The following is an 18,824-nucleotide window of genomic DNA, read 5'->3' on the forward strand; positions in this document are numbered from 1 at the left end:
GGAAGAAGGTGAAGGAGGGATCAGACAGATCAGATTAGGAACCAGGACTGGTTGGGTAAAGAGACCGAGTCAAAGACTGCGGGGAGAAACTGAGAGGACCCTGGGAAAGAAGATTGGGACTAGGAGCCATTGGGAACCGAATGAGTCAGCAGTCCTGTGGAAAAAAATTGTGTGACCATGTAAGTCAAGACTGTATCATAATGCAAACACACAAGGGACAAATTCTGGCATTTCTTAACTTTTGAGTGCTAGACTTTACAAGCTTAATAATGTTCTTTTAACATAGTTTTTGTATACTGTATTTATATATTATGTTAAGTGCATAATTGTATGTGTGTGCAGACATATATGTATTTGTGTGTATTTTATATATATATATATATATATATATAGCTAACTGCTGTGCATTTTGTTGCACTGGCAAATTTTTTATTTAAATAAAAACAGTGCTAAAGAGAATTCAAAATTTTCAAAAGCTATCCACCAAAGGACAGAATTTACATAAACTGGCTGTAAATTGAGTGCAAATGAGTTTTGCAATCCATACATTTATTGGTATTGCATAAGTTTTGCACACTCAAGTCACTTCTGTGAACAAAGTTGTGGGTTCACAAATGGAGACCTCTGAAAAATTACCCCTTACTCGTAAGGTTTGACTTCACATAGAAAACGGGAACATTTAGAATGAAGGATAGATCCTGTGCTTCACCACACTCTGAGGAGCTGCAGCACCACACATCAGAATTTACCCTTTGGCTCTGAGAAGACAGTGAGTTGGTGCACGGACACACTATTGGCAGCCTAGATTTCCCACACTGACTGTGAGGGGCACATTTTCAAAGCTGGCTGATCAAGCTGCACCCACCATCTATTCCTGTGCAGAAAAATCACAAGATATACAAAAATTCTCAAGATAGACAAAGATTGAAAAATGTGCATTTGTGCACACAAAACAAACAATTGCATATACGTAAGTGGGAGGTTATATGTACAGTTTGTAAGGATGACCTTAGGTGATTGGTAAACAGGAGTTAATCTGCAAATGGAATTATAAGGGCTCTGTGGCCAGGGTAATCTATTGAAGCATATCCTCAGTTCCCTCCCCAACTCCTGGAGGATCTGGAGAGTCAGAGAAGGTTCTAGCATTCTGAAAATAAAACAATATTATGAAATCTTGCCTCCTCCCCCACCGCATTAGCTCCTCTTATGGTTCTCCAGGCAGAAATTACAGATTATCCATTTTGCACACATACATAGGGCCAGTGAATGGAGCTATGCCAATTTTCTCCACCTGAGGATCTGGACCATAATTCCATGTTTGAATTTATATATGCTTGTGTTTCCAAGGTGCAATTTAGGCACCTAAGCTTGAAAATTTAACTCTGAATGTCCTCACTGTTAGCAGGATTAAATCAAATGGTTAGTGATATTTTAGCAAAATTACTCTGGGATTTGAAGGATTTCATTATTTTTGCTTTAAGGAAGTAGTAAAAGAGTACGTCTAAGAGATTATCCTAAAATGTGCAATATCTTATTTAATAAACTGAAACAACTCATTGATGTGTTTTAAACTACTCATTAATTCATGACTAGCCGCAAAAAGTGTTTATTACTCCTGGAAACAGTTTTGCGGGTCTCCCAATGCATTTCTAGCCTTGGCAGGTGGTGAGATATCGAAACCTGACTTCCCTGTCATTCTGATTTACCATCTTGTTTTAATTCCACTGAAATTTTGATTAGACCCTCAGCACTTGCTATGGGCAGAAATAACATTTGGGATTCTCATGTTACATACTGTACAAGAGCCTGATCCTTAACATGGGGCTGTGTGTGGGCAAAAGGGCCCACCCACACAGAGCTCAACATATGATTGAAGTCTGCATCGTCCTTTTTTTTAAAGTAATGGCCACAAAAATTATGTAAGAAATAAAGTAAACTGGAAAACAAGATTGTAAAAATAAAGATCCTAATAAGGTCACAATTTGTCATGGAAAGAGATGGATGTAAAATACCTCTGAAAAATGGGTAATACCAACTTTCTAGTGGTAAAACAAAATTGTTTCTGTTCTAGATGGTTCACAAGATATTGCTTTCAAACTCTCTTTAATAGTGCACTTTTGGTAGTAGTCCACCATTTAATGGAAAAAGTCCCAGGCACTAGACCAGTTCATGCCCTACAACAACTCTGAAGGTACTAGGGTGCATCTTGTAAATATCATTGTTGGGTAAGAATTAGTTTGGAGAAAATAAGACCCCACCAAAGTCATAGGCCAAATCCTTTTAATATTCTTAAAGGTTTGGATAATTATTTTAAAAACCTTGAATTTCCTTTTCATTTGCCTCTTTCTGTACCTCTTGATTCTGATTAAGACTAGAAATTGAGGCGCTCAAATACTATAAAGAGAGCTATTCTTACTATATTTCTGGCCCAGCAGGAAAGTGTTCAAAATCTCTAAAGAAAAGCTGTTCTCATCAAATCTCCAGCCCAAATTTGCAAACTCAAGATGTTTGGATAAAGTTCATACAAAGAATTAGAATTCCGTATGCTTAATCTGAGTGAATCTTACCACCAAACCATTTGAGGTTTATCCTTCCCTAGCAAACAAAAATTTATTCTATTCTAAAAATCTGTGTTATTCCCCCTTATAGACCATTGTGGCTCCACAGGAGTCATTATTAGCTGTTATAAATAATGGGGATCCTTCACAATGTTAGTGCAAATAAATATATAGAAAGCCTTCTGGAAATAAATCTACTGTACTTACTCATTATGCAGATTAATAAAATGCCAAGTAAAAGTTTAAGAACATAAACATACATTAGAAAGAGCAACATGCTGATTAAGTGGCTACTACATAACAAATATTTGATATCTTGTAATTCTCACTAAGCAATAAAACTATGTGGCTTTGTTCGCATTTACACTAAGGCCCCTTTAGACTCTTTAGAGTAAATTGTGTGAGACCTGGGCCCTGTATTTTTAAATGCCACCTGAATATTCGGAGATTTTTTGGAATTAAAGGGTCTCTGTTATATTTAAATTATGGTTCCCTTCTGTGAGTTATTAATTTTTATACTAATATCGATCTGAAGATCTTAAGGTGCTTTGCAACCATTAATCAAGTAATCCCTGAGATACCCTTATGTGGTAGGGAAATAAAAAAATATTCTACAGATAAGGAAACTGCAGCAAAGAGGTTAAGTAACTTGCCCAGGGACACAGAAGGAATTGGAGTCAGACCCAGGATTAGCAATCAGGACCTCATAGTTCCCAGGCATGTAACTCAGACCACATTTTGTTCTTATGCTCTCTGACTGTGTCCAGGATAGAGGTTTTGTTCAGTGGGAGCGTGAGAACAGGTGGGCTAAAATACAGTTGAATATTCTGGATAATCATCAAGCCACAGCAATTAGAGCTGACCTAGTCCAGTGCACGATAGTTTATTACAACACATTTTCTCGTACTTTTTTCCATCTACTATTCTTCGCTCATGGAGTTTACATTACTTTATTTGAGAACCTATTACACAGTCTATGATACTTCACTGTCAAGCATTAGTCATGCACTGTAGGTCCCTGTGGCTAGTCTAGGGTAGTGGTTCTCAGCCTATTTACCACTGTGGGCCGCATATGCAGCTGTGTGCGTTATGGGGGCCACATCAACACAATACATATACTACCTGTATGGACCTGAGGATGTCCCACGGGCCGCAGCTGTGTGCTGACTGGGCCGCAAGCAGCCCATGGACCCCATATTGAGAACCACTGGTCTAGGAGCCAGCTGGTAGTGGTATGTCAGTACCTCCCTCCTGATACCTGTGTGTATGTTTGCGGGGGAGGGGAAGAGAAGCAGGATGCTTCCTCTTTCCTCACTCAGGAATCCTGTGCAATGGAAGTAGGGGAAATGGACCTCTTTGTCCCCTAAATTCAGATGTGAGAACGGTCACACCTGAGGACCAGACAAGGTAGGACTAGGGCCTAGGAGGGGGAGGGGCGGGGAGCGAGAGAGAAAGTGAGTGTGTGTGCACACATGCACAGCGGGACACATGACACTGCTCCCCAAAAAGACAATACAGGTATGTGTTTTGGGTATGGGATGAGATTGGGAAGATGTCAGGGTCTTCCTGGGAGTGAGAAGGGAAGGGTGGAGAGTTGTCTAAGAGAAAATCTGAGCCCTCAAACAAATCACCTGTTCCCTACCAAACTCAGTCGATGGACCCTGCACCGTTTCATTAGCTGTAACTGTGAAACTATTTTGGCTCTTTTTCATTCCTTCTCTTCTTTTTATTCCCCTGAGGAATTGTAGCCTATTGCATGTAGTTATGGGGTTTGTCGGCATTCTCCAGGCTTTCTTCCATACTCAAGGATTTTACTACTTCCTACCAGAGTACTAAACTCACAGGGTAAGTTTACAAATTTGCTTTCTTGAAATGTAATACCCTGCTATGGCTGCATTCTGTGAAGCCATTTCTTCCTATGGCTAACTCAGCTAGCTTGTGTTCCCTTGTACCAAACAGCCTGTCTATTGGTAAGAGGTAAATCTAGGGAGGCTTCACTGTTTGGCTGGAATCTGTATTGCTTAAATTAAAGGAACTTGTTTATCACATGAGCACACAAAATCCATGTGCAGCACACTAGTGAGATGCTATGAGCGGCCCTTTTATTACACACCACTATATTTGAGAAAGCAGACTGAGGGCCTGATTCTCATCTCACTAGGCCAGTGTAAATCAGGAGCAATTCTATTTCCCTTAAAGTCAGTGTAAAACTATTATAAATGAGACAAGACCCTGATGAGGCCTACTATGTTGCTGCCCATGTTCCATGCTGCTTTTTTTAGTCCATGAAGTAAATTTCAGGCATCTAGTCAAATATGATTCCCGAAGACTAAATGTAAAGTGTAACAAAGGCAATAAACATCAGATTATTTTAATTAAAAAACCACAAACACATGCAAAGAAATTCACTCAATTAAAAACATAATTAAAAGCATATCAACCATGCCACAAAAGTAACACCAGACCCCCAAACCCAAAACATCTAGTCACAAAAAAAAGAAGGCAAAGTGCTTTCTCAATGTTCTTCTTTCTCTCAGGTGAGGGAGAAACATAATTGTGAAGTTCTTAACTTTGGTCATCCTCTGTGAACAGCACCATAACATTATTTTAAGACAGTTTATGTTGGACAAATTCTCTCATGTTACTGGAAAAGGGAAATGGATGGAATGAACACACCGTTATTTCTAGCCAGACCTCGGCTGATTTATGCTACTGTCTTCTCACTTGCAGGTTCAGTATTATACTGGCACCTGCTAGCACTGCAATGGTTGAGTGTCTGACTGTCTGCATTTCCAACATAAATTTCTCTTTTTGGAGGTTTATGACTTTGCTGTAAAATGTTGCTTGGGGCTGAATCTTGCAAGGTCATTTTAAGTTACGAGAGAGCAAACACAATAAAAAAAAAGTTAGTGGCTTCTAACCCTTTTTTGTACTTACCATTTAAAAACATCTTTCGAAAAAGGCTCACTATGCAGTGTAATTTACAGTGCAGAATAGAACATTTAACTAGGGTATTTATTAAAAAAAAACACCGCAGAGTAGGTTACGAAAGAACCTATCTACATGACTACATCTGAAGAGCTGCTACTTTTCAACAAAAATATCCTAAGAGTTTTTACTAGAGGATTTTAGGGCCCAATTTTTGTCTCATTGATTTAATGGGGTGTTTTAACATTGACATCAGTCGGATCAGGATTTGACACTGTAACACGACTGATGTATCTTTCCCCTTGAGGTATGCCACCATGCCTCAGTTTCCTCCTCTTATGTGTTGCTAGGGTAACTGCACACCACACAACTGGTGTTTCAGATTAAAATCTCCCTTTCTGGGGTCTTGTTTGTAATTAATTTAACACAAAAGTTATGCAATCCATCACCCTTCTATCTGGGCTCCTCAGTACTTCACAGACATCCTTGGATCAGTTTTATTTTTAGTCCCTGCCCTAGCTCTCACTACACAGGGAGTCCCACTTGTCCCACTCCAGAGATCCAACCACAGCTCATAGTTCTTCCCCTGGCAATGTGTCCTTCTGCCGGCTGCTGTAGAGTAACCCACAGCAGCTATTTCCTAGTTCTTGCTTTCCCTCCAACTGAGCCTAAAGTCAGGTATGGCTGGAAACAACCAGCTTTTCTTCTTTTGAAAGGGCTGCGTTTCCGTGAGAGGTGCATGCAAAGAACTTGTGCCCTGTTACAATCCCAGAGTGCTGTGTGGTACAATTAAATAAAGTGACTGGATTTTTAAAGAGTGATACTTTCATGACTAATAGCAGCATTTATAGTTACACATTTTGACTTCAGAATAGTCTGATTTCCTACTGTAGGGCAAATCCTGCCCCTTTCTCCCTTTGTGCAAAAGGCTCTCTGACAGGAAAATGGTATGGCTGAACCGTGGCAAAGAGGCTGCAAAAGTGGTAATGAATGTAGGGCCAGGGACTTAGAAGAGATAACCTCACTCCATAGAGTTTTCCAACATGCAGGTGTGTTACTCAGAATCCTCTCTCAGATATCTGTTAGGGCTTGAACTGAACATATGAACAACCATACTGTATCAGACCAATGGTCCATATAGGTCAGTATCCTGTCTGATACTGGCCAATGCCAGATACTTTGAAGGGACTGAACAGAACAGGACAATTCTGAGTCATCCCCAGTCCATCCCCGTCCATCCCCTGTCATCCAGTCTCAGCTTCTGGCAGTTGGAGGTTTAGGGACACAAGGATAATGCAGTTATGTCCCTCAATCATGGGGCTACATCTTGGCTAATAGGTTTCAGAGTAACAGCCGTGTTAGTCTGTATTCGCAAAAAGAAAAGGAGTACTTGTGGTACCTTAGAGACTAACCAATTTATTTGAGCATAAGCTTTCGTGAGCTACAGCTCACTTCATCGGATGCATACTGTGGAAAATACAGAAGATGTTTTTATACACACAGACCACGAAAAAATGGGTGTTCATCACTACAAAAGGTTTTCTCTCCCCCCACCCCACTCTCCTGCTGGTAATAGCTTATCTAAAGTGATCACTCTCCTTACAATGTGTATGATAATCAAGGTGGGCCATTTCCAGCACAAATCCAGGTTCCACCCCCCAAACCCACTGTCCTGTGGGTAACTGATGGACCTATCTTCCATGAATTTATCTAGTTCTTTGTTAAACTCAGTTATACTTTTGGCCTTCACAATGTCCCATCACAATGAACTTGAATGATTGTATCTGTGTTGGGTGAAGTACTTCCTTTTGTTTGCTTTAAACCTGCTGCCTATTCATTTCATTGGGTGATCCCTAGTTCTGGTGTTATGTGGGGGGTAAATAACGCTTCCCTATTCACTTTCTGCATACCACTCATGATTTTGCAGACCTCTATCATATGCTCCTTTAGCCATTTCTTTCCTAAACTGAACAGTTCCAGTCTTTTAAATCTCTCCACATATGGAACCTGTTCCATTTCCCGAAATATTTTTGTTGCCCTTCTCTGCACCTTTTCCAATTCTAATATATTCTTTTTTGAGAAAACTGCATGCAGTATTCAAGGTGTGGGCACACCATGGGATATATATGATATTTTCTGTTTTGCTATTTATCCCTTTTCTATCCACCATAGGCATTAGGAAACAATTTTTAACAGCATATTGGATAGTCATCTAGATGCATTTGCAGGATTTTCACTCTCCTTTAAGGCACTATCAGAGGCAAAATACTGGATTTGACAGACCATTCTTTTGATTGAATATACAAAATCTTCTGTTCCTATAATACACATTAGCATCCAAGATAATGTCTGACTTGTTCAAATAATTGTATAGTTTCATTTCAGCTGCCTTCACTTAAATGTTTCAAAGACAGAAGTTCTTCCCTTGGTCAAGAGGAACATCCTCAAGCTAAATTGATCTTCTCTATTTCTCTTCTCAACTGACACCCTCTGTTTGCCTCCAATGTGGCATTATCTTTGCTCCTAAACTGCCCTTCCCCCACGACCTCTATGTATCTTTACATATGCCTACCACCATTTGGCAACATGGCACTGCCTTGACTCTATCTCCTTCCACCATGACTATGGTAACTTCTTCCCTATTGCCTTCCCAAGAGCTAGCTCTCCAGATTCCAACACGTGTAGTCTGTCTCCTCAGATGGTGAAATAAGTATGACCACAGTTACATCAACTTTCGTTACTTCCACAGCTTGCCCATTCATTACAGTTCAACATTTCACTCCATGGTTTTAACCCCACACCACATCCTAGCTCCATCCTACCCTCATGGATCTTTCCTCTCAGCTTCCCTTGCCGCTCTCATCAGCAGTTTTGCTAACACCAAGCATGCAAAACTCAGGATGCAGTCCCCAAAAGAGCATGAAATTGGCTTAAAAATCATGAATTTTAAAATACGTAATGCATTTATTTTTCTTTGGTTTCTGGTTCTTGAGCCTCTAGGTGCCCCTTGGATCATGCTTTCCTCCACAACCGTGAGGGTTAGAAACTTACAGTGGGGATAAGGAGGAGAAGAGAGGCACAGGGGGCACCACAATGGCTTAAAGCCACCCAGGACTCCCCCCAGACAGGGATAATCCTCCAGCTAAATGAGCTTTAGGTACGCTTTATACCTGCAGAGCAGTACAAAGTGGCCTTAATGGAGTCAAAGGTGAGGGACATCGATTCTCCATATAAATACAGCTGATACCCCATCATTGCCTCAGAGTCACACACACCTACTGTGTGTGCTCACACTATAGATGTACTAGCCTTCACCCCCACATGCTTCTAGGCAACCATAAAGCGCCTCATCTATATACAGTGACATACACACTGTACAAAGAAACTGAACAGTGCCTTGTTACAAGAGAAATATCATGTCATTAAAGATTGGATTGTAAATTCTAGTGCCCAAGGGCAAAGTGAAGATTCAGCATTCGATTGTGGCTCTGAGAAATCCTGGCTTCATTCAAATCAATGGGAATTTTGTCATGGACTTCAATGGAACCAGGATTTTACCCTTCCTGTTTTTGTGTGCTTAAATACACGACCTTTGTGTTGTATTAACACTGAGTTAAAAAAAATGTTATCAGTTAAATACATATCCATGAACACAGGCAACTTTTACAATGCAATGTTTATCATCTGATAATGCTGAGCTGCAGGTAGTGAGCTCAGAGAGTCAAGTTAACATTGTTAACATAGATGGTGCGTATAGAATGGTGTGTTATCTTTCACCCTAATCGGTTTGTCTTTTACCGTTTGAATTCAGACTGTAATATCTTAACATTTCCTTGAATATGATGATCTTGTATATCAAGGAGAAAGGTAACATTACAATGCCAGTTATTTTACAAGCTGCCTCATTATCACACAGTAACCCTACTTTACTCAATGGTATTATGGTACTGGGAGAAGTGTCATGATATACCAAGATATAGTGTATTCCAGAGGAATTCACAAAATAACTCAGTCATAATTTTGCTTGCTGTTCAAAAGTACAGTCTCATGAATGCTCTGTAAAGCTAAGTGATATCTGCTTTTCTTTTGAAGCGGGAGACATTTATTTACAGTGTAAGTGGATACAGAAGTTGCTCCTTCTTCCACTTACCTCTTCTGTCCCCTTCTATGTACAGATCCCATTCTTTACTACTATTATTTTTTAAAGAAACCTACTACATTTAACAGGGTTTCTAGCTGAGGAAGCTTTATATAAGCATTTCCTTCTAGTTAACATGAAAATGCTTCCTTCTGTCATGACAATGACACAAGGTCTACTCTAGTCTGTCTAAAACATCATACCAGCCAGGGCTTCTTAAATCTAAATCTTTCTCCTGACCTCCTCTCAGGAGCTTGGAATCCTTGGGGCTTTCAAGCAACTTGTGTTCTCCAGATACACTTCCTCTGCTCTTCCTGCTGATAAATTTACTATTTCTTGTTAGAACGGCTTTGCTAAATCTCTGAATGCATTCAGCTGTAGGACATTTATTATCTAAACTTGATTATGCGTGGACAGTTCACTATTGCTAGCGATTTTATTTCCTATATAAAAGTGTAATGAACTAATATTTGGACCAATGGGATGAACTCCTATTTGCAAAAAGTACAGACACTCAATCTGATCAAGATGCGGTTTCCTGACTGTTCTGCATATTCCATAGCTATGAGGCTTCAGAGCTACCGAGGAAACAGCATTTGCAAAAAACCAAAGCCAAAAAAAACCCCAACCTGCCTCCCACCAGAATAAATCAAATAGACCAAGGGTTTCACCTGGCAAAGCCGACTCCTCTGCTGACTCCATTAGCATCTCTTAATATTCTGGTGGAAATGACATGTCCGAAGGGTTTCAGCATATTCTCCAATTCCTGCTCATCCATGGAAATGGGTAAATTTGAGATGTATAAATTAGTTGGGTCTTGCTCTTGTTGCTAAGATAAAAGAAAAGAAACAGCCTCAATTAAACTCACTACTTTAACAGAACAGCTTGTGGTTCCCGATATCCAAAAACTGTGGGTGCTCCAAATAATACAGAGCCAAGAAATTACAACAGGGTTAGACGCAGAGCTCTGCAAGCTATTCAGAGCTGACAATCTACTTGTCAAATATAGCCCATTAAGGCCTCAACCCTGCAAATTCTCATGCATGTGCTTATCTCTCCATCCATGCGTAGACCCATTTAATTCAATGGGACTGCTCATGTGCAGGACGTTACTCTCTTGCACAAGTGTTTTCAGGACTGTGGCCTGATTTAGGAAGTTGACTGAACAGAACATGATTTCTACATATGTGTTCACTGCTCAAAAATATTCAGCAAATGTTGTATGCAGAGACATATATTCCAGCCTGAAGACTGTTTGCAACTTGGTCACTATGAGTGAGGTTGGTTGAAAATGGAGAATGTTTTTCTGGAAATTTTCCAACAAGCTCTAAGAAGGATTTTTGCTTGAAGCTCTAACTTCAAGCTTTTTTAATTAATAGGTCACCTGGTACATGCTTTATTCCTTGATTGGCTGAGCATAATCCTTAGAATGGGTTAGAATGTGAACACTCAAGAATTCAAATTTGAAAATCACTTTTTATTAATACTCCAGAGTACTAGTTTAAAATGGCAGTTTTGGCAAACATTCCTGCTGGTAACTTGTTTACTAGAATACTCTCAGGAAGGGGACACAAAACACAGGTGCAGCAAAAGCATTATAAACTTCAAACAAAGGCCCTGTCTACACACAAACTTGCACCTGTTTAATAAAACAGGTTTAGTTAAACCCTTGCAAACACCTCTATGGACACATTTATTTTGGTTTACAAGCAGCTTATTTTGGTTTAGCTTAAACCTGTTTCCAATCAACTTAGGGCTTGTCTGCACCTAAAACACTACAGTGGCACAGCTGCACCATTGTAGCGTTTCAGTGTAGACACTACCTATGCCAATTGGAGGGATTCTCCTGTTGGCGTAGATAATCCACCTCCCTGAGTGGGAGGTTGATGAAAGAATTCTTCTGTCAACCTAGTGCTGTCTACACTGGGGGTTAATTCAATATAGTTACTCCTTGGGGGGGGGTAGATTTTTCTCATGTAAATTCCCAGGGTAGATCAGACCTTAGGCTAACTCAAAATATGCCTGGTTTAAACCAAAATCAGAATGTCCATACAGCCTTTTGCATCAGTTTAGCTAAACTGGCTTTAAAAATCACACCTTCAGTTAACCCATTGCAACTCAGTTCGTGGACAAGCACAAACAATCCCATGCATTTGCCCAGCTCCAGGAAGATACATGAATAGAGTGCAAACTCAAGGAGCCTGTTTCTCCACTTCCTTGCACCTCATTCACCCCTCTGTAAAGTGAACACCATCACAGTGAGGGAGTAGAGAATTCTGATTTTGCAGCAGTTTACACCCACTGTACAAAGGTATAAATGACTACAAAAGGTGCAACCCTGTAGAGAACCAGGGCCAATGATTTATGAAAGTTCCAAGGCAAGAGAAACCTCCCACTGGAGCAGTTCAAGAGGGCACATCTCTGCCATACACATGCAGCTGATTTTTGCCTTTAATGTATGGAAGATGAACACCAAGTTATAAATTCAGACATACCCGGTTCCATTTCACTATAAATAGCTCATAATAAACCTGCCATAAAATAAATACGTGGAACCAGAAATACAATAGGGAAACAGAATGATACTATGCCTAATAATAATACCAAATAAGCAACCAAGTTATCTTTCACTGGTTAAACACTTTAGGAATTCTATTAAAATATAAATTATATGACAAACACAAACACACATAGACAGTTTATATTCACATGTGCACATGCAAACACCCCCCACCCCCACAAATGTAACGGTGACCGACATGCTAAATTGCAGTGACGTGTGCATTGTTGCCAACTCTCACAATTTTATCAAGAGTCTCGCAATATTTGGTGATTTTATTAAAGCCCCAGCTCCCTGGAATAGGTCAATGTGGGAGAATCGCAGCTTACCTTTAAAAAAAAAAAAAAAAAAAGGAAAAAGAAAGAAAGACGGGGAGGTTCTGTTTATAAAGACTTGAAAACATGAACCCTAAAGGCTCAAAAACCTGAAGTAACATTTCTTATTTTTTAAAGTCTCCTGATTTTTAGCCAACCTCATACTTTTTTGGGTTGATTCAAGAATGCTTGGCATTGGCAATGTAAGTGGCATATTACCTCCTCATCTAAGCCCTATCCATAATGCGTCTCCCCTAGAACTACCTGTAACGTTCCACACCTCAGAGCAGTTTGAAAGAAGTATCATTTTATAAAACGGAAATAGTAATAAAAAAACACAGAAAACACCCTCAAGTTACTATTATAGTAAAATATGTATAGATGAGTGACCATATTTTTAAGGGGGGGGGGCGGGGAATAAAACCCTACAGGGGCAAAAGGTTGAAAAGTAAACTGATCTTGAAAAAGGAAAAAAAAATAAAAACAAAACAAATACCTCCCTCCCTCTCCTTCCTTTTACACCTTCCCTCATACCCCATCCCTTTTACAGATGAGAAGGCTTTTCCCTCCACAGTAACTAAAATACATTTTTGCTTATATTGCATTTCAAAACTGAATTGGGAACGAGGGGCTGGCTGTTACAATGTCAGCAATGTGAAGACAAATCATGTGATCGATTCGGAGAATATAAACCTAGCTGATATTTAGAGGGGAAGAAAAAGAGGGGAGGTCGGGAACAAGGAAGGCATGATATGAGTTTAAAAAATTAGATTAACTAATGTTTTTAGAAGCACTTTCCCTTTTCAGCACTTTGGCACTTTTTTTTGTGTGTATATTGTGAAGTATTATTTTGCTTCGTTACTTTCCTGTAGCTGAAGGGAGAGGGAAGATTAGGAAGTGTCTTTATTTTGAAAATGGTGAGCAATGGAGTCAATTAAAGCAGAGGAATCACAGAACCCAATCAGCCTAAAGATTTGCAATTTCACAGGCAGTTATTCAGAAATCAGATTATTTTGCAAACCTCTGCATTTTGATTGGTTAACTGTTTGGATTAATCAACCCATCAGTGCACAGGGATCAAGCCCGCCGACAGCAATTCCGGGCCCCAAAGCAGAACAGTCCATAGGTCCCCAGGCCTGGCGTGGCGTCACCACATGGGCGCAGACCGGCGGCTGTTGCCCAGTGAGCTGCTGCCGGCTCTGCTGTTGGTGTCCAGCAAACTGCTGGTTGCTCCGCTGGACGCGCTTGTCCAGCACGGCCAGGGCTTCCACGTGCCCGCCCGGCTGCCTTCGCTGCTGCCGGTACCACCTCACACGCGCTAGGAGCCCTGCAGCCCGCCCAGTTGATTTAAAAGGGCCCAGGGCTCCCAGCCACCGCCACAGCTACATGGCAGCGGCAGTGGCTGGGGGCCCCCAGGCCCTTTTAAATCACCCGGACCCCTGGGCAATTGCCCCGCCATCAGCAGGCCTGACAGGGATCAGCATATTTTACCATTATTTAGAAATAAATATACAGTGGTAGTGCAAATCAGACCTATAACCAGAATGCAGAGGATGGAATAACAGAGAAAATACAGTTATGCATCACGAACTGTACAGCATCCCTCACTCTCACTGAGACAATTCTATTTCAGTGGAATATTAGTGTGAGATTTTGTTTTGATTATTGAGTCTTCTTTATACCTGTAGCAAAAATAAAAAGGTTAAAAAATAAAAATTGCAGCCAACATGTTTCATACCACAGAGTTTATCTTCCAGTTCCTTTTCTAGAGTGGGAAGCACTGATCCTTGTAGCAGATACAGATTAAATACAGTGGCTTTAAATACCATTAGACATTTTAGCTAAATTTTAAGTGTGAATGAATTCCCACCTGAAAGTTTGCTCTGTGACCATTATTTACGTATCATTATCAATATGATAAACAGGAGCAGTAAATAGATGCATTAGATCATAAAGGGCTAAATTAGGCTGCCCACTCTACCCTCAAGGGATTTACACTGTTTTGTATAGAAAGGAAAATAATTCCACATTATATTTTCTCTGCACAAACAATATTTTCTTCTCTTGATGGGAAGAGATGACTTCAAAGAAGCCATGTTTCAGACCACAAGCTGAAACAGGATGGACAGCTATTCCAACTAGGGATTTCAAAGGATTTGTAAAAAATTGTAATTGATTACAGTTACAAACTCCTGGTAAATAGTAGCATCCCCATTTTAGAGATGGAGAAACTGAGGCACAGAGATGTTAAATCAGAGGTCTGCAAACTGTGGGGCATGCCCCTCTAGGGAGGTGCAGCGGAATGTTTGCGGGGGCACGGTGGGGTCTGGGCCAGGCCCCATGGGGGCCAGGCAGGGAGCACCACCCAGCCCTGATCCAGCCCTGCCCCCAGTCACAGCCCTGCCCCTCAGCCTTGGGTGCTGACCACAGCTTCTGCTCTTGACACCAGCCACCGCCACAGCTACCATGGCAGCGGCAGTGGCTGGGGGCCCCCGGGCCCTTTTAAATCACCCGGACCCCTGGGCAATTGCCCCTACCCTCCAGCCATGGCCCCATTCCTGGCCCCAGCCCAAGCCCTGCCTTCTGTATGCAAAACTGGTGTATTCCCATGTCATAGGGTGGCTCTGTCCTGGGAGCCCTCCAGTGTCAGGCTGAAGTACAACAGATGGACCTGCCTCGGTTTCCCTCCTTCACAGTTCCCAGTAAGAAACCTTACATGGAGCTGACTAGCAATACTCCTCTTTGGGGGCAGTTTATTACAAAAACATAGTGCAAGTAGTCCATAACAACAGTCCCAACACATAATCCATTTATGACCCCTCAGTGTCTACAATCCTTGAAATCTCACATCCTCTAGTCCATCAATGCCTCACATACTGTGCTATGGTGTCTTCTACCACACCAAGGCTCTTTATCAGTCCTCTCCTGTAACTTTCTGCCAGGACAGCCGCCCCAGCCCTTATACCTCCCAGCTGGAGTGCAACCCCGCTCTTCCCACCAAGAACCCAAAGGCCTCTCTGCTGGGAGTTCATCTTCACCAGGGCATCCACCATTTCCTCTGTTCCGTTAACCTCCCTTGTCCCAGACAGGCCAACAGGTGGGTATTTCCATGGCTCCCCTGGCTCCAGCTCTCCAGTGTGGAGATGTCAGCAAGTAAGCCCCCCTTCTGCTCTCCTGCCTTCAACTGTGGCTCTCCATCTTAGAAATCTGCAGGCAACTCCCTCTGCTGCTCTCTGGTCTTCAGCCCTCTCCAGCCAAGGCTTTCTGGCTTGGGGAAATCAGCCAGCAAACCCCTCTCTTGCTGCTCTGCTGCCTCCAGCACTCCCCCTGGAACCTCCTACCACTTCCTTCTGGGACGTCCTGCTTTCTGGCAGCTCTCACCTGCCAATCTCTCACTCCCAGGCAGTTCTCACTTGCCCCTTTTCCTGACTGTCCATGTCCGTGCACTAAGGCAGCTCTGCCTCGCCCACCCTTTAGGGCTCAAATGCCCTCTTTTAAGACCAACTGGGGGTCAGCTGACCAGACACAAGTGCACTGACCTTGTCCTTGAAAGGGCCAGAGTCACCCTGTGACATCCCAATTAGGTGGGTTTAAGTGTGTGTGCGCCCACGCACACAGAGAGAAAGAGAGTAAGGGATGGGGGGGGAGCGGGGGGGGAAGGGAGGGGATTCAAAAACCTCTGGCCAGTTGTGTAGTTGTCTGAAAATGTAACCTTAAAGGTTAAAACTTTGAAGACAGCAGATTAACAGTACATTGAAAAACTCTGATGCTGAGATTTAGTCTAAATATTGTTTTTAAACACTTGGCAGCAGCTGTTATGCTGCTGTTATGCTGTAAGAGCTGAGCTTCAGAGCAGCCAGGAGCATTTGTGTTGGAGAAGTGGCTTAAAACTGCATGGGCAGTTAGGAAGACCTGAGTCAGGCATTTGGCTGGGAAGGGCTGAGCCAAAAGATCTGAGAGCTTTATTATAGGGGCAGCCTGAAATATTCCACACTGCTGAAGTTTAGAGGTTATAAAACACAGAGGAGGGCCTGCTGAGACCTTAGGATGCTGTTTGTTATGCTGGACTCTGACATTTCTGGATGGAAAAGAGGCTGAATTCAGATGGGGTTTTCCACGGCAGTTGAGACAGTCTTTGGAAGAACTGGGAACAGAAAGATTTGTTGACTGAAAACAATTGTGATACTTGGCTTCTAATGAGGGATGTAGCTGAGATTCTTGGGCTGCTAGCATTCTGCCTATGCCATCTTATATCATTTATTCTTTGACAATATTTTTTTTCGTTTAGTAGTGTTGCTTTTTGGCTGTTTTTTTTAAATCATTAGCCTAATCTGTATTTGAACCAAGCTGATTTTGGTTTACTCAGGAGTCCTGTGAATTAATTCTCCTTATTAACAATCTGTCATAATTCCCGGGAGCAATTTGCAAAGGTGAATTAACCACTGACTACTAGTTAAAAGGAGTTACATTTTATGTCTTCCAAATTGACTTTGGCATCTCTGAGAACACATTGTGGCACCTAGTTTAGTGTCATTCTTAAAGTCCTCTTTAGATAGGCATAGTCAGCGTTAATATTTATGGGCCATATAAAAGTTGTCTTGTCCTTGAATAATTAGATACTACCACTTACATCACACTGATATTGATACTGATCAATATCAGTTACAGATTGCCTTTAGAATCACTGTAACCTCATCCAGAACATTTTAGACACTAGTCACGTCAAATGATTCAAAATTATTACCATTTCTGTCATGCTGTTTAGTAGTCAGGTTCCATCCTCCCTTTAAATAACAATAGTACACCCTTATGGAAGAAACCATCCATATGTCACTGAATTACTCTTTAAAATATAGTTGTATCACACATTTCTCATTTCTTGACAATATTGTTCCAACTGTAGTGGCTATGTATCTTCAATCTTATCTTTGGAACCACAATTTAAATCAGGGGCGGCCAGCCTGAGAAGAAGCCAGAATTTACCAATGTGCATTGCCAAATAGCCACAGTAACACGTCGGCAGCCCCCCATCAGCTCTCTCCCGCCAGCAGCACCACCGATCAGCACCTAACCCTCCATCCCTGCACCTCCTGTCCGCCGCAATCAGCTGTTTTGTGGTGTGCAGGAGGTTCGGGGGGGGGGGAGGGGAGAGAGGAGGAGCCAGGGCACAGCAGACTCAGGGGAAGGGGCGGGGGCCTTGGAAGAAGGGGTGGAGTGGGGCTGGGGCTTGGGGCAGAGGCAGGGGTTGAGCAGTAAGCACCCTGTAGCACATTCGGAAGTTGGCACCTGTAGCTCCCTCCAGCCCCGGAGTTGGCGCCTATGCAAGGAGCTGCAGATTAACCTCTGAAGAGCCGCATGTGGCTCCAGAGCCACAGGCTGGCCATCCCTGATTTATATGATCAATGCTAGTCTGGATTCAGGACAAGACATAACACGAGACCATTTAGAGAAGGCTTGTAATGATTTCTTTCTTTTTGTGGACTCATGTTCAAAATTTCTTCTTGTTCTTTAGTACTGACCTTTTTTGAAATTGCAGATCATGGGACCCTTCTAGGACATTTGAAATATATACTAGATCATATATGGAAACTGGTTTGGTTTGTATTTGACTGGCTAGTTGCAGTATGTGACCTTTAATCTGGAAGGCCACTTTCAATCAATTCCATGAATGAGAATTGAAGCGTTTTTCCAGAGTTCCATTTTTGTCATTTCTACATGCTTTTTCTTTCTGCTAGTTTTCACAGATTGGAACACTTTCAAACTTCATGACACCTCAGAAAACCAGGTCACTAATTTATTAGATGTCTAACTATAGATAGAGGTGCCCAACTTTAGGTAGGCAAGTCTAACACTCTGATCCCAAATTTTAACATTGGGCCCTTGTCATTAATGTTATATATAAAATAATAGAACATTCCACTGCAGTCTTCACATAGCATTTCTCATTTCTCCTTTATAAATGAACTGTACCAATTTTGCTAGACACAGAATTCTAAAAGTTAAAAGAAAACTATGTCCAACTTCCACAGCACAGCAGTCTGAAAAGCAGACATGGCAGGGAACATTTTTGCTATACATCAAATGTGGATTATATTTAAGGGTTGTGGGCTGGAACTTCATCTGGTGTAAATCAGCACAGCTTCATTGAAATTAATGACGCTAAACTGATTTACATCAGATGATGGAGACACAGTGTTTTTTTGCTTTTTAATTAAAACTGCTCTACAAAAATACTACAATAATGGTCCAAACTACTTAGGCTTAAAATAGTGTTACTGCCATTTGTAGTAGTTTGACCATTACTATTGTAGTGCTAGATAAACAGA

General features: G+C 41.5%; 1 protein-coding gene across 9 annotated transcripts in view; it reads right to left on the minus strand.

The window, feature by feature from the left end:
* Positions 1–18,824, minus strand: part of RBMS3 (RNA binding motif single stranded interacting protein 3) — a 919,857-nt gene that overhangs the window by 170,131 nt on the left and 730,902 nt on the right. For all 9 annotated transcript variants that reach the window (XM_073333380.1, XM_073333379.1, XM_073333377.1 and 6 more), the window contains one exon: positions 10,296–10,453. In XM_073333380.1, the coding sequence (XP_073189481.1) occupies positions 10,296–10,453 (158 nt within the window). The remainder of the gene's footprint in view (positions 1–10,295; positions 10,454–18,824) is intronic.

The sequence above is a fragment of the Lepidochelys kempii genome, chromosome 2, assembly GCF_965140265.1.
Source record: "Lepidochelys kempii isolate rLepKem1 chromosome 2, rLepKem1.hap2, whole genome shotgun sequence".
NCBI classification, from domain to species: Eukaryota; Metazoa; Chordata; order Testudines; family Cheloniidae; genus Lepidochelys; species Lepidochelys kempii.